General features: G+C 48.2%; 1 protein-coding gene across 9 annotated transcripts in view; it reads right to left on the bottom strand.

Annotated features, from left to right (window-relative positions):
* Nucleotides 1-1,911: 1,911 nt before the first annotated feature.
* Nucleotides 1,912-15,571, bottom strand: part of BCL9 (BCL9 transcription coactivator) — a 54,857-nt gene continuing 41,197 nt past the window's right edge. For 6 of the 9 annotated variants that reach the window (XM_072330567.1, XM_072330606.1, XM_072330591.1 and 3 more), the window contains exons 3-9: nucleotides 13,338-13,642; nucleotides 11,463-11,779; nucleotides 10,333-10,522; nucleotides 9,781-9,880; nucleotides 7,104-9,333; nucleotides 5,543-5,803; nucleotides 1,912-4,212 (exon numbers count right to left, since the gene is read on the bottom strand). In XM_072330567.1, the coding sequence (XP_072186668.1) occupies nucleotides 3,095-4,212; nucleotides 5,543-5,803; nucleotides 7,104-9,333; nucleotides 9,781-9,880; nucleotides 10,333-10,522; nucleotides 11,463-11,779; nucleotides 13,338-13,390 (4,269 nt within the window). In that variant the 5' untranslated portion in view covers nucleotides 13,391-13,642 and the 3' untranslated portion in view covers nucleotides 1,912-3,094. The remainder of the gene's footprint in view (nucleotides 4,213-5,542; nucleotides 5,804-7,103; nucleotides 9,334-9,780; nucleotides 9,881-10,332; nucleotides 10,523-11,462; nucleotides 11,780-13,337; nucleotides 13,643-15,571) is intronic. The other 3 variants (XM_072330633.1, XM_072330624.1, XM_072330615.1) reach the window with 3 other exon arrangements.

Below are 15,571 nucleotides of genomic sequence, written 5' to 3'. Positions count from 1 at the left end.
AACTTACAGATCCTAAGGTGAATTAGCAAGGCTGGCAGCTAGAAAGCTTTTGCATTTGGGAAGTGAGAAGGGGAAAAAGTGAGATGAGAACAAAACAAAGCAGCTCAGTCCACATCTACCAAGTTAGTTTTTCAACTGGAGCCAGCTGAAGCCTTTGAATCTTGTTGCTGGGAATGCCACTGATGTTAAGGGGACCGATGTGACTCAGGAAAACCCAAGTATCTGGCATTTTTCTGCGGGAAAAACCTTCTTAAGATACCAAAATGCCAACATTTGAAGTTGTATGCAGAAGGAGCTTTAATTACCCAACGTCTTAAAAATGCATCTTTCCACCTACCAAGGGCCTTTGGAGTCCTTTGCCACTCCGAATACCTCGACATGTACAGGAAGCAGTGTGGAAGACACAATAAAGATCTGCTTATTACTGTGACAATCAAGTTTGCCTTGTTCAACACGGTCGAACAGTCAGACACGGCAGAAGCAGCAACGTTTATAAAAGTTGCACTGTGACAACTCCCATGCAAGATCCTGAAAAAGGAAGTGTGCAACCATATAAAGAGAAGGTAACTCCGCTGTATGGGAATAACACTTACTATGTCATTGTCAGCTGTCTGAAATCTTGACAAGCCCATGCTTCAGGCACGCCACTTGTCTTGTTAGAAGGAAGCACCACAACACGCATCCCACACGTTGTCAGAAGAGTAATTCTCACCCAAAATCATTTCAAATTTGCATGACAGCACAAAGGTGAAATTTGGAACAGCCAACACAATGCTTTGAAGATCTGCGTGCCTCCCGAAGCGTGTGGGTTCGCTCATTTTGTAACACTAGCAACTAAACTTTGGTAAAACAGCCACGGACTACAACTCTTTCTCAACCCTTTAAACATCAGCCAACTCTCACGAGCCCTCACGCACAAGCCTACTAAATACGCTCATTCTCACGCGAAGCTTCACACAAATCGACAGCCTTTTGAGGGAACTACTATTTAAATAATCCTAAATAAGGGCAAGTGAGAGGAAGAACGGAGACTACACATTCCTTATACAGTGCTAGGACAAGCAGAGAGCAGCTGCAGAGCCCGCTCCCTTCCCTACAGATCTGACATATCCCAGTTTTCTCCAGCAGCTGGGCTTCACTCACAGACCATGGTTTAGCATCCAGTCCTTTACTTCTCACAGACAAAACCCAAGAACCCGCTCACTGAAGCTCTCTCAGAAGGCAAGTTTGAATAGACAGGATTAGGAAGCAATCAGTGAGAACTGCAGCAAAGCAATAATTTACCCAGCAGGGCCATCTTGATAAAAATCTGCTCGCTGATAACTTCTTTCTCACCTTTGTTATTTAAGTTCATCCATTCTCTGCTATCTCAGCCTCTGAGTGACAGAAGTCAGAGATGCTACCCAATCCAAAGCCACCCCGGGGAGCAGGGGGGACTGGGCAGGTAGGGCGGACAGAGCCCAAGCACCCTGCACAGCAATAAGAGTCCAGGGCTCAGCAGGTGGACGCTGCTGCTTTGGGAAAACTGAAACCACCTACCTTGTAGAGTTGCAAGCACTTGCCAAGTGAAGGCAACAGAAACAGAAACAGAAACAGCAGGCGTAATCTATTCCTTGACTGCCAGTAAAGAAAGATCGTAACCAGCATCCCTAGGGCATTCAGAAATAAGGCCTCACTCCAAGGAAAACCAAGCTCCATTCATGAGTAAGCAAACAGAAGCACCTTGCAAAGAGCACGTGGCTCCCACAGACCTAACTTTTATGAGCTGCCATAGCCTTGCCCTACCTAGCCACCAGGCTGTCTGTGATCACCAGAGAGAGCAAACAGTCGCCTTGGCAGCCATTCGATGCACGTAGGAAACAACTGGATTGGATAAAAAAAATAAAATAAAAGACAGTTCATCTTCGTAAGAAACAATATATTTTATTTTTCTGACACCACAGCCCTGGCGAGTGGTTTTGTACCAAATTTAATGGAGGTTACACAGAACGTTTTACGCTGGGGAGGAAAAAAAAAAAAAATTAATAATAACCACAAAAAAAAAAAAAAATCTGGATAACTTTTAGTGTCTGTTCCACTCCCACGTTAATAAAATCACTTGGGGTTTCTAAGAAAAGGAGAATAGGAAACAGTGAGAGAGACTACTGTAGAATGTAACAGTGTCCGAGTCCAGCCCCTTCCTAGAAGTGGGAAGAGTCCCCACGTGAGGAGAGGCGCACCTAGATTTACCCCCCAAAATAACACAATGTATTGCAGCTGCCATAGGAGGAGATAGAAGGGGGACGGAGAAAGAGAGAGAGAGAGAAAGAGAGAAGCCTATTTAATAAAGAGTGGGAGGGAGAGACAGAAGGTGCTGGACAGCACGCCATAATTTGAAAAATATGTCCTTAACTTATTATTTATTTCTTTTAAAAGATTCCCCTCACTGAACTTAAGTTCCTTTTTGTGCTTTTCATTAATACTCTGCTCTGAGGTCGTAGTTTGGTTTTTCTATACATTGGAGTTGAAGGAAAATAGTCCGAAGTTCTGAAGATGGATTCTCCACCTAAAGTAAACAGCCTAGAATCCCATTCTCCTCTCACCCCAAAGACTAAAGTCTCTGCTAAAATCCCTTTTACAATATAGTACAGTACACAAAAAAAAAAGAAACCCAAAAATAACCGAGAGTCCTGGGAGAAGCCAGTCCGAAGGACGTAAACATACAGAGAATGGTGCAACTTGTGACAAATGGCAATTCTCAAAATACAGCTACAGATTCTCAAAGCAGGTGCCATCACGGGATACCCAAAGTCCACAAAAATAATTTTTAAAAAATAAATCTTAAAAAAAAACAAAACAAAACAAAAAGAAAAAAAAAAAAAAAACTGTTAAAATGAATAATTTTTTTTTTCTTTTTTTTCTTTTTTTTTTTTTTCTTTTTTTTTTTTTTTTTTTCTCAGGTAATTCCATACATTCGAGATTTCCCAAAGTGTCCTCTGGTCTCTTTTCACCTATTGCATGGCCAAACTGTATTCCTGAAGCTCCCAAAGAAGCCCTCAGGACTTGGAATCTCATCTTGACAAAGGATCGGAACATCCAGTCTTATGGTAGCAGCTTAAAACATCATGTTCCCTGGGTTTCCAGGGCCTTGGCTAAATCCTCCCATGCCAACATCAGCAGCCATACCTCGGGGCCTCATCTGGGGGGGAATCATGATGTTTTGTTGGGGTCCCATCATGCCCTGCATTGACATCATCATCCCAGGTGACCCCACAGGGCCCGGGTGGCTATACAGCCCCGCGGGGGCTCGGTCCTTGCCTGGGATCATGCCCACGGCAGCCACAGGGTTGCTCATTAGCGCAGGCTGGCCAGGCATTGCCGTTTGTGCTGGTGACATCATGCGATGGTGCGGCCCCATCATGCCTTGCTGCAGAAAGGCTGGCGGTCTCATCGGGTTGTGACCCGGCATGGACGGAGCCGTCCCGAGGGGAATATCCGGAGTTCCCACTGGCCCGGGACCCCCCATGCCAGGCAACGTTAGTCCCATCCGCGGGGTCTGCTCTCCAATCATACCCTGCATGTGGGAGAACCCGGGCCCAGGGCCCTGCGGTTGCTTGCGACCTGGCACCTCCCCGCGAGGGAAATACTGTAGTGTCTGGCTGGGCTTCTCCGATGGGATAATCCGGGACAGGTCAAACTCAGGTATTCCCGTGGCTCCGGGACGGATCACCTCCTGCAGCTCCGGATCGGTGAAAACTGAAGGCATATTGTTTCCAAGAACAGTGAAGGAGTCTGGACCACCAGGGCCTCCAGTCTTGCAAAGTGCTGGATCTGTCGAACTTTGGGGCAGGTTGGTGGGACGCCCCAGAGGTCCTTCTCCATGGAAACCCATTCCCGCTGGGAAGTTGCCTTGTCCACCGCTGGGCCCATTGTGTGGGAATGGCACCTGCTGTGGAGGAGACTGTACAGGAGGGAACCCCTGTGGGAAGCCCAGGCGTCCTTGAGGTACCATTGAAGACTCTTGGGAACCGTGCCCCATCATCGGGTTGTGTGACATCAGGCCGGGTCCCACGGGGACCCCGTGAGGAGGTATATTGGGTCCCATAGCATTTGGAGAGGGCATCTGGTTGTTATGGGAAAGAGGTTGGGTCATTCCCATGGGGCTAAGGGTTGGCATTGGACCCACAGGGTTTGGACCTGAAATTCGAGGATTCTGAGAATTAATGCCCATTCCTAGGGAAGAAATAAGGAATCAGATTTAGATAACAGCCGACAATAAACAAGCAACGAAGATACCAGAGAGCTTTCTGCATGGTTACCAAGTCCAAACACACGCACATGAAAAAAAGATTATTAAAAAAATCAGTACTCATAAATAAACAACAGCAGTGGCTCTGGAGAGTGATATTTTAACCAGAAAACTGATGCTACCTGCACAACAGTCTATCTAAGTTTGTCTCTGCTCTATCAAAAAGAAACTAAAGCCTGCTCTGTAAGTAGTTTCTCAATCCAACTTGTATCTTTACTACTTTCCTGGCACTCCAGCTGAGGCAGGCAGTAACTAAAGTGTCTGTGGCAGATTACCAAGATACAGACATTTGTCCACCAGGAGGTGACAACCTCCTTTCAAAACCTCAGAAGAGATGAATGAGATAATGCTCGTAAAGCCTAGGTAGTGGAGATAAGTGAGCTATCGTCAAACTGACTCAGGTAAGCCAGCTTTCCCAGGTACATTCAGCATTATCCTGTGTGAAACATATAGCACAGCTACAGGTAAACTCATCAAGAATTCATTACTAATTGCCACCCTATTCAAACAACCAGTCATCCTCTCTTTCAACTGTATTAATTCAGCTGGGTGGAGGGGCTACAAGCTACTTTTTTATTTAATAAACTTGTACCCATCATCACTGATCTGTCAGCAGAAATTGGATTTATCATACAAACACGCTGGTCCATGAGAAAGCCCAAAAGAACAGCATTTTATTTTGCCTTCTCAAGTAGGGACCAGGACAGTCCCCCTCAATCCTGGCTGAGGTCATCATTACACAAACACCAAGTATGAGTCAATTTTGATCGCTAAATTGCTTTAATACTCTATTCTGTAACAAAGGTGATACATAAAACGTAGTAGAGGAGAAAAGACCAGATGATTCAGTGTCAACAATAAAACAACTCTGTGAAGCTTCTATGACACTGCCTGAAGAAGACAAAAGAAGAAGAGTTCTCTCTGGATAGCACACTGTAGGTCCGACAATGACCTCCACGAGCAGCTTTCACTCACACAAGTAATTTCACTCAACCTGAATGGAAACCTCTCCTACACATAAGCAGTCTCCTAGATCAGACGCTTTACAAAGAAAACACGCTTTCCAGCCAGAGCAACTGGTTGCAAAGAGAACGTCCATCTCCCCAATTCAGCAGCTGCCTTCCTTGAAAACAACCCCTGGCTCTACATCCTTCAGGGTTTTCCCTCTCACTATCTTTGTCTGATGAAACTCCCATAAAAATCCCCTGCTGTATTGCCTGATTGCTTGGGCTTACGTTCCCTCCAATCTCTTACCTGGTACGCTGTTCATAGGTGGCAAGTTTGGGGAACGTGCAGGAGGGGAGTCATCATCTGAACTGGCCACAGTTTTGATGGCATCGTGGTAGAGCGGTGTTGAGCTGGGCATGGCAAATTTGGACATCCTGGACATCATAATGGAGAGAGGATTTTGGGAGAGGGTCGGCTCTGGAGGCATTGTGTAAGGACTGCTAGAGGGAAGATTTCCAGGGAGAGTCACAGGAGCAGGCTGGCTGACGGTGGAAGGAGGTGGACCACCTTGGGAAAAGAGGGGAAAAAAAACCATCTCTTAAAATCTTTTCATGGTTTTCTCCTTCTAGAGAGCTGAAAAACGAGAAAACTCTTTTATTCTAGGAGACCATCTGACTACTGCAGTCAGTGTTTGTGCAAGGTAACCTGAAAAATAAGCCCATCAGTCAGTCAAGATGGGTAACATTTGTTATCCTAGACTGTACTGTAACCATCCTGAGCCTGAACAAATCCACAAGAACTACCAGCTAAGTCTACATAACCCACAATTCGACTTCCGTGCACTTAAAACAAGCACATGTACCAGATCTAGTCACAAAAATCCAAAATAAATCCAGGGTCAATTAATTGTTCCCGCACCCACCAAGCGTAAACTGTAACGCCTTTCTCTTTTTCTTTAGGAGGCACAAAAGACACACGTAACGCAATGAAGAGATGTAGCAGATATTATGCTGAGACACGTGGGCAGATTTCTGACAAGATATATTAGCAACTACAAACAAAACTCCTTCTTTAAATTTCACTTTTGATTTTACGCATGTATATACGTTTACTCCTCATTCCAGTACCTACTGGCTTAACGTAATCCTTTGCTCGCCCAAAATTAGAAATATCTGCACTTCCAACCTCCTTTGTTCTTCAGCAATGAATTCCATACCCCTCGGAACACATTTGAAGGAAAGATGCTAAATCAAAGTCGTACCATCCCTCAAAATTCACTGCACGCTTTCGGCCCACCTCAGAAGAAGGAAGACAGAACAGAGAAGACAAAAACTCCTGCAGTGCCAGATCGTTTCCACTTTGAAAGAATTAGATATAAAAGCTTCCTTCAGGAGCAGACTGAAGCGTTTGGTTCCGACTTGCAGGAGCTCAAGCTCACACTGGGCAGACACCAACAGCCAGGCTCCCCAACAGCCAGGCTCCCCTACCGCACCTCCCACAGTATGGAGACACAGCCAGCAGCCCTGCTCAGCGATGGAAGGGGTCACCCTGCCTGCCACGACCGCTACTGGAGATTCCAGCCGAGCCTCTGCAGCGCTGTTACCCACGGCAGCACTAGAGGGCAACGTGGGCAAGCCTCTCCCAGCCTCTGGCCGGCTCTCAGCAAGATCTCCCCAGGCCAGAAAGCTCCCGCGCATGGAGCCTGGCTGGAGGGCACAGCCTGCTGCACTGCAAGGTTGTGAACCAGTACCCTTTCACTCCACCATCCTCCCAAGGACCACTCCTCACCCTGACACCCATGCGAGAGCCCTCTGCAAACCTCATGGAAGCCACAGAGCCAGGATGGACTGAAAAAGGCAGCACTCACCCGACTCCACGTTCCCCAGCATGGCCGGAGAAGACATGGTGAGAGACGCCTTGTGATTTGGGGGGATGCCGGGGCTCTGCAAAGGAGGCTTTGGAGACGAAGTCCATCCCGGAGAAGGTGCGGGGAGGGACGGTGACTTGAGGTGGACAGGAGAAGCAGCAGCAGACCCCAAGACCGGAGGGGACTTGATGGAAGCAGCGGCAGCTGCGGCGGTGGGACCTGCGAGCATTCCTGCCAGCTGGGAGGGCGTCTGAGGAGACTTGAGGTTCCCCGAGGGAGACCCCATCATGGGAGACTGGACCTGGCGCATGGTGGGAGATTTCAGAGGGTTGATTCCTGGAGAATGCACCTGACCGGCTGCAGAGATATCCAGGGGCTTGCGGCCCAGGCTGCGCTGCGCGGGGGGAGCAGTGTTGAGGCTATTAGGGTTACTGGTGGGATTGAGAGGTAGTGGCGGCATGTGGCTGAGCCGGTTGTTAGTCCTTTGGTCGGGCCCCATCTGTTCTCTGAGGTTTCGGAGACCAACTCCCGGGCCCTGAGACATGGGAAGGAAAGGCCTGGGACCCATGCCATACTCCTGTTGCGGGTGCTCCCCAAACGGCAGCGGCACCATCTTCTGCTGAGAGGAGAGCATCTCCGAGACACCCGGTCGCAGTTTCATCATCTCTTCCGGCCCGACTCCCGCCTCCCTCAGCTTCTGAGGTACCAAGGGTGGGTTGGAGCCCATGCTGACATTCATACCCATGTCCCCCTTCATGCCACCAGGGCCCATCCCAAACTCCAGCTCCCTGCCAGAGCCCATTTGGGGGGGCATTCCTTTTGGGAAGTCCCCCCTGGAGGGGCTCATCGGCCCTTCCACTGGCATGCGAGGGAAGATGGGGTTATTTCCAGGCTCCATGTGTCTCTGGGAGGTGATCATTCTGTTGATCTCCATGCCAGGCCTGATGCCTTCCATGTTGAGGCCAGGAGGCAGGCCCATCTGCTTCTCAGCCAGCTGCTGCTGATAGATCTCTTCCGGCAGGCCCTGCGGGTTGGGGAACCGCTCCCCTCGGCCAGGGCCACTAAAGACACCCTGGCCAGGAGGGAAGTTTCGGCCATCTGGGATTTTTGGCACATCGTCTGGCCAATTGACTCCTGAAAGCCCCGGCCGAGAGGCGGGATTTGGGACATTGGGGCCCTCCATGTCAGGGTTCATCATTCCTGCAAAACCAGGCAGGCGCATCTGGCTCCCGGGCATGTTGGGATGAGGGGCCATGCCCCTGGGGGGCAGAGAGTGTGACATGTTCATGCCTTCAGGGAAGGGCTCTGGACCCCCAGGTCCCCAGCCTTCCCCAGGGGTCATCTGGTAGGGAGGAGGGGGGCCTCGGACAACCCCACGAGGCCCGTGCTGATGGACCATCATGTCCTGCAGGGAACACTGCTGCACAACAACCTGCTCTTGCTTTCTTCTCTTCTCCTCGTAGAATTCCTGCTGCAGCTTGAGCCAGGCCACCTGCTCAGGAGTCATGTGGTCCAGGTGGTCTGGACCTATAGGTCCCGACTGGGAGTTCATTGGTGGTGGCCCCATTTCATCTGGGGAAAAGGGCATGTCCCTGTGTCCTTGAGGGCCAAATGGAGCCCCTCCATCTGTCCGAGACCCTGACCCTTTGCCTAAACTTTGGGATTGAGCCATCATGGCCTGTATTGGCCCTTCAGGTTTCTTTTGGGGACCATCCATCACCCCAGAATTTGGAGGTGGCCCTCCACTCTGCCCTCCAGCAAACTCCTTCTCGTCAGGGAAGAGCATGCGCTGTATGTCTCTCAGGGTCTGCAATGAGCGCTCTCGATGTTCCAGCTGCTCCTGCGACAGTCCATCTGGATTCTCACCCAAACTGGACGGGTCCCCACCAGACACCTGCTGGGGAGGACCTTTGGGGTCTGCAGCAGAGCTATTGCTACCTTGGGAAACGGGGCTAACTGCTCGATTATTGGGGGTTGAACTCTGCCCAAATCCTTCTGTCTGCAGCGGGGTCGAGTTGGCAGGGCTGCCCACAGACATCACTTTGCTTTCCACGCTGGGACTGTCCTGGTCTATGGGACACGGGGGACCGGTGGATTTGGATACTGGTGCTGACACAGGCGGAGTCGGCTGCATTTTGGCGTTCTGAGGAGGGTTCTGGTCCTGGGCAGCAGGGGGCTGTGGCTGCGGCAGGGGTTTGGGTTCAGTCCGAAGTGCATTGATCTGGGGGTTCTGAAAGAGAAAGCCACATGCCATCACTCTCTTCTTACAGCTGTGCCACATAAGCAGAAGTGCCAATGTAATGTCCTAACCCCACCAACACATGCTCTGCAAGGAAGGGTAGCCTCCTTGTAAACAACATTTACAGAGCAGCATCTTGGCCGTAAAAAACAAAACAAAAAAACCCTTTTGCTCAAGCATCTCAGCAGGTAGCCCTTCCTTCTGCATTAGCTCTGCATCATCGATGGGTTGGCAACACACTACCCAAATATTGCAAGATAAACTCTTCCTTGGATAATTCAAGACATTTATATGCAGAAGGCCAGAACAACCACCATCTCTCTGTTTCCATCCTACAACTTATTTCAGAGCATAAACAATCGCCCAGCTCTCCAAATCACACCATGCACAAGCACACTGAACATTCCCCTTCCCACCCACTTGCAGGCAGCTCCCTACCAAGGGTACAGTGTTTCGTTCCACCTTGCTGTTTGAGATGTTCTGGATATGAAAGGACACGATGGTTTCCACCTGTCCCTTCAGCACGGCTTCTGCAGCCCTGCAAAGACAGACAGACAAATGCACATATCCAGTTGAAGCTAAGAATCAAATTTTCCTAACCAGCATCCAGATGGCAGAAGGGTAAAAGACAACCACGCATAACTGATACCACATAGGCAGCAATAAGAAAATACTTACATCTACAGACACAACAACACTTAAGAGTCACATCTTGGTTTAAGTCATCCCAGCTCATACTTGCTGCGTGGATTACAAACCAATATCTTATTGGCATCTGCCAAAAATGCACCCCATAGGAATATATCATCACTTCTCAGAGAGCAAAAGGCCTCTTTCCCCACTCCAGCCCTTCCAGCACCACCAAAACACTCAGCATTGCCTTTTTGCTACAAAAATATACTTGACAGAGAAAGGGCACCTGAAAGTTTCACAAAAAGGAAATAAAAATTGTAAGCCCCTCTCCCTGAAGACATTCAAGCATCTACCTACTTGTTGGCCATCTCAGTAGAAAAGACGTAAACCACTTTGGATGGAGTCTTCTGCCCACTTGCTGGCTCCAGAGCAGCAGTCAGGCCATGGGAAGGTGTGGAAGACCTTGGGGCTGAAGCATTTGAAGGTGTCATGGAGTGCGGTGTGTGCTGAGAATCCTGGGACTTCACATGATCAGCAGAATTGCAGTCTGGAAAGAGGAAAGAGGAAGAGAGCAGAAATAACATCTTGGCACCTCTCCGGAAACCATTTCTCGTTCACATTTGCAAACTGACAGAGTTTTATCTTCCTCTGAAGTTTCCTGCTTATCCACCAAGCACTAATAAAGGCAATTCATTTATTACACCATGCCCCTTCCCTCTAATGCCATGCTGCCTTAGAGATACTGCTGGGGGAAAGCTCATCTTGTCACATCCTAAGACAAGCGGCAGCTCCCAGAGCTGATCTCTTTGCATTCTCTAATGGCCACAGAGAACAGCAGGAAGACTGCACACTAACATGTGCAAATATAAATATGTGCAAATATAAAACTGCCTGCATTCGAGGGGAACACTGCGACAAACTCCGCTTTTCCCTCCTCCTCCAGCCATCCTAGCCAGGAGACCTAGCAAACAGACCAAATAAATGCAAGATGGACAAATGGCCACCTTATCTGTTTTCACACCACCTTACAACGGCAATATTGAAGCCAGGATCCGAACGCAGAAATCCCAACTCTCTGATGTGCGTTACCAGTCAGGGTGCTACAGGTTATGTATCTGTGTTGACAAAACAGGCACGCATATTGTTCAAAACGCCAGTTACAACAGAGCAGTTCCTGAAAGGCCAAAGGCCAGAAGGAAACCAACAGGTTGTATTTGTACTTTCAAATCCTCTGGGGGAGCTTCAGAGTTACAAAGGAACTTTCCTACCAGGGTCGGATCTGCACTTCAACTTAACACGAACAAGAGGACACGCTTACTGATGTCATCCATGGCATCCCCTCTTTACCTGCTCTCAAGACCTTTAGACATCTTTGGCTGGAGCCACAGATAAACAGATGTTTCACAAACACAGGCATAGCAATTCTCCATCTCACAGATGATGCACACCAATTGTCTGCACTTGTGCGCATATCCTATCAAACATACCTTTGATTTCAGGGTCGTCATTAGGAGTCCCAGCTTCCCTCTGTTCGAAGGAGTCTGCTGAAATGCTTCTCTCTCTCTTTCCCTTCCCCTTGGCACCATTTCCAGCCCCATTCTTCAGCCCCATGCTCCCACCTGGGCCAGGGAGCACTTTTGGGGGATGACCTCCACTTTTGGGGTCACAGGGAGAGGGCTGGGATTGGCTGGTTGAGCCCCCTTGTTTACCCTGGTTGGAAAACTTGGAATCCAGCTGGGGGTTGCCAGACGGGGACATCACTGTAGGGGGACGGACCATCACCTCCTGCTTTGATTTGGGGCTACTGGGGGCAGAAGGAAGAAAGGAAAAAAAAAAATTAAAAATAAATAAAAAGAAAGTGACAAATCACTTCATGGATTCATTCAACCCTGTGGGAACAGAAAGCAGAAACAACCACTGCCACCAGTGCAAGCTAAAGACAACTGCTGACAAATAAGAAATGCCTGCAAGCTTAGAATCATCCAGGCGGTTTTCTGAACTTGCCCTGAAAGGGTTATCATCCAAGATGGGATCTTGTTGCTCAAGAAGACACCAAAGCAAGCTACAGACCTGCCAGATCCCAGGAACTGCTGTCACATGAGGACCTACCTCTGGGGCTTCTGTCAATAAAGACAACGGTTTCTATGTGCACAGAGAAGCGCCTCACACCAAGACCAGCTCAGAGTAAACAAACACAGCACAATAAAGTTCACCTCACCGCTCTCCCGGACCCAAATTACACAGCAGAGCCCTGATCTGAGCAGATCCCACCCCACCCCCCCCACCGCACACCTCCCTATCCAGTTCTACAGGGAACACAAGGAAAACCCAGCATTACTGCTGCATTGATCATACACTGGGGCGAGCCGCCAGGAAAACACAAATCTCTGACAGTGAAAACAATTAAACCAGCTACAACCTGCTTCTGAACAGGGAAAGAGAAGGATACTATCTCCCTCCATGCTCCTTTGAAATAAGGCAGACGAAGCTTCTTTCATTTGCCAAAGGAAACTCAGAGTCTTCTCCTCCCCTCCTCCATTCAGTCAACTGCATCCTAAAAATACTTTGGTCCTCTGGGTTTTACCCATGTGTATCAGCCATCCTTTCCTGCTCAGCCTCTCCAGTTACTCCATCGCTTCTGCATTTTGTTTTCCCAACATCAGCGCCACTTCCAACAGGCAGTGCCCGCTAGCATCCCCACTGAGGGATTCACACATGCTATTTCCTGCTTTGGTCAGACATCTGAATTAGAGGTATTCCCTCTGAGTTACTGTTACGCTCCACATGACCTCTAGGAGTAAATAATCAAACTTTAGAATGCTGTCAATCAGATCACTGCAGGTCCCTGGACGCTGCTTCACTTCCATATTTTTCCCTTCCAAATTAGCAGAGGAGAGATGCTGACCCGCTGCACCAGCAGGTGAACGATACAATGGACCTCAGCTCACAGCTGATCAGTTCTCCAGGCCATTCAGTTCAGGCACATAATAAGAAGGAAGCATTTTGTGTGAAAATACAGACAGAGAGACCTGCTGCTGCCCAATCACCCCTGGAGGAAACAGATAATTAGAAGGGGGTGGAGGGAGGAACACAGATAGAAACAGCATGCTCGCTCTCCTACAACCTATTTAAGACACCTGATGGAAGGGAGAAGGCCGCGAGGAGCACATACTCCAAACTTCACAGGCGTAGAGGTCTTTCAGTTCGCCCTGAGCCTGGCAAACGTGGAAGCACATTGGCACTGCAAAGCTGCCCGACAAGAGCGCGGAGGAAGGTTGGTAAGTCACATGCATCAGTCTGGCTAACACCGCAGCAGAGCGGGGACAGCATCATGCACCAACTCAGCAGGCTGTTTTCCTTACCTCTGTGTGTTGCCTGACGGGGAGTTCCTCACTTTGGGGTTACTGGAATGCATTGACAGAAATCCTGAGCTCAGTCTCACACGCACGCAGATGGGCTCTCGTCAAGTTCCTCTGGGGACTGTGCCGCCAGAGGCAGCTCTGTAGCACTTTCTGCCACCCGCTTCTCTCAGTGCTGTCTGTCTGCTTGCCTTTTTTCTCTTTGCTCCTCTCTGGTTTTGCACGGGGTGCTTCCCTCCTGCAGCTCCAGCATTCTCTAGACGCGTGCCTCCTGCTGCCCAGGGGAAGTCTCGCATCTCCAGGGCACACTGTTAAAACCATCCCACAAGAAGAGAACAGAAATCCGGTGAGGAGCTTTCCGAGCAGATGTCTCTGATGCGAAGCAGTAAATGGCAGTCCTTCCCCGTTACTGAGAAGACGCAGGAGAAGAGCTTTCAGATGGCTCAGCACAGCTGTCTGCGTATTTCAAACAGAGGCAGCCCTGGTTGACCGTTCAGTTTACAGGCAGTGAGGCCAGCTTCCCTTCATCCAAAGCAAATGGCTCTGGAGACAATAAAGCAGGGAAGCTTCTCATACCTGCACGCTTTGATTCCATCTCTGCGCTCAGCATGAAGACACCTCAGAGCAAGCCAGCAGGAAGCCAGAATTACAAATCCCCAACATGACTTAGCTATCTAGAACTCTCTCGTGAACGGCCGTAATCTGATATTTCTTAAGAACATAAACTCTGCTCAAATCTGTTCTGTCTCCTTGGTCCAATATAACTAGACATACATTCAATGATGTGTGCGAGGAGTTGCACAGAGGGAGGAAAATAAAATAAAACGCCTTCCTGTCCACCTGTAAGCAACCAGCTATGCTGTGATTACTCTGTAAATAGCAGAGAAGTTAGTCAGTCATTATTTCCCATTAGAAAGGCCAGAAGATCACTAGAGAGCAGTCCCTCTAAAATTTGCTCGGCAACAAGGTACGAACTATTGAGACACAAATAAACAAACAACAAGGAGCACATGACAAAATAAGCATTTTTTCAGCTTGTTACCAATTAACAAACACGTGTGATGCAAGCAACGCGGCACACAAAACTGATTCTGAAGGAGGAAACTATTGAACATTACGGTTTACATCCTTTGGGCTAAATTACTTTGGAACAAATTTCTGTCTTGTTTATGTTTCAACAGAATCTCTTCTCTTCATCTCATCCACTCAGATGCAAATCCACTTAATTCAGGATCTAACCAAGATTTATTGTTAATGTATTAAGCATTGCTAGTTAAATATTATTCAAATGTAAATATTCCTGCTATTCCTTCCCAGCACTGAAGAAGCAGTTTCTTTTTGTACATATCAGGTGAAACAAAATAAGTCTCATCAGAAAGGGACTATGTTGAATAGGAATTGTGGAGAAACTACCACTTGAATCGTATTTAGAAAGCAAAAAGTGCTTTGCTTATATGTTGACATGAGGACTAAAAGAAGTTCTGGTACTACGTGACCACTTTTGGCCAAGGAATGTTATCAGTACCTTGTGTTATTGAGCACGTGGTCCTCCAGTTCCCCAAATGATCTTGCTGTGAGGTCGTGCCATTACAATTCTTAGTGACTTTGCATTGCTGTACTTTCACAGGGCAGCTCTCTACACTGCGATCCTCCCATGAAAAACATCACCTCCAAAAATTCTCCTCTCTGCTATGTACCTCCTTCACAAGGAAGAGCTATTAGCCTGCTCCATAGTCTTACCTCTGCTATGCTGCACAACATTAACACGGACATGTTTCCGCAGTAAGGGTCTCATTTGTCCTGCCTCTTACCAGGCACAATCAGATAAACTCCAGCCTGAGCAGCACACTCCACAAGATCCACACGCCTTTCTGAGGCTTTAAACTGGTTAGCCCATTGATTCTGAGAACAATGTTGTGTTACTCTATTACTATTGTTACCGCTATCATGCTGTAATTGGAGCTGAGGCTATACGGAAACACTGAAGACAAAAGGGGACATCTTCTTAAGTATCTAAATTGTACCAGCTTTCCATACAGATTCTACTACGAGTTGCTACTACAACTGTTCTGGCAACAAACCTGTAGCATTATCAACAGCACCTAATTCCACTTTTCAAAACATATTTATGTATCAGAAAAAGGCAGCGATTCTAGAGAAGGTGAAGGCAATACAACAAATTTCATGTTTGAAGAAAAAAAAGCGAATAGGAACAACAGCGTTAAAACAAGCTGAGC

Source organism: Excalfactoria chinensis, chromosome 1, assembly GCF_039878825.1.
Source record: "Excalfactoria chinensis isolate bCotChi1 chromosome 1, bCotChi1.hap2, whole genome shotgun sequence".
Lineage (NCBI taxonomy): Eukaryota > Metazoa > Chordata > Aves > Galliformes > Phasianidae > Excalfactoria > Excalfactoria chinensis.
This window is presented reverse-complemented; position numbering and strand designations above follow the sequence as displayed.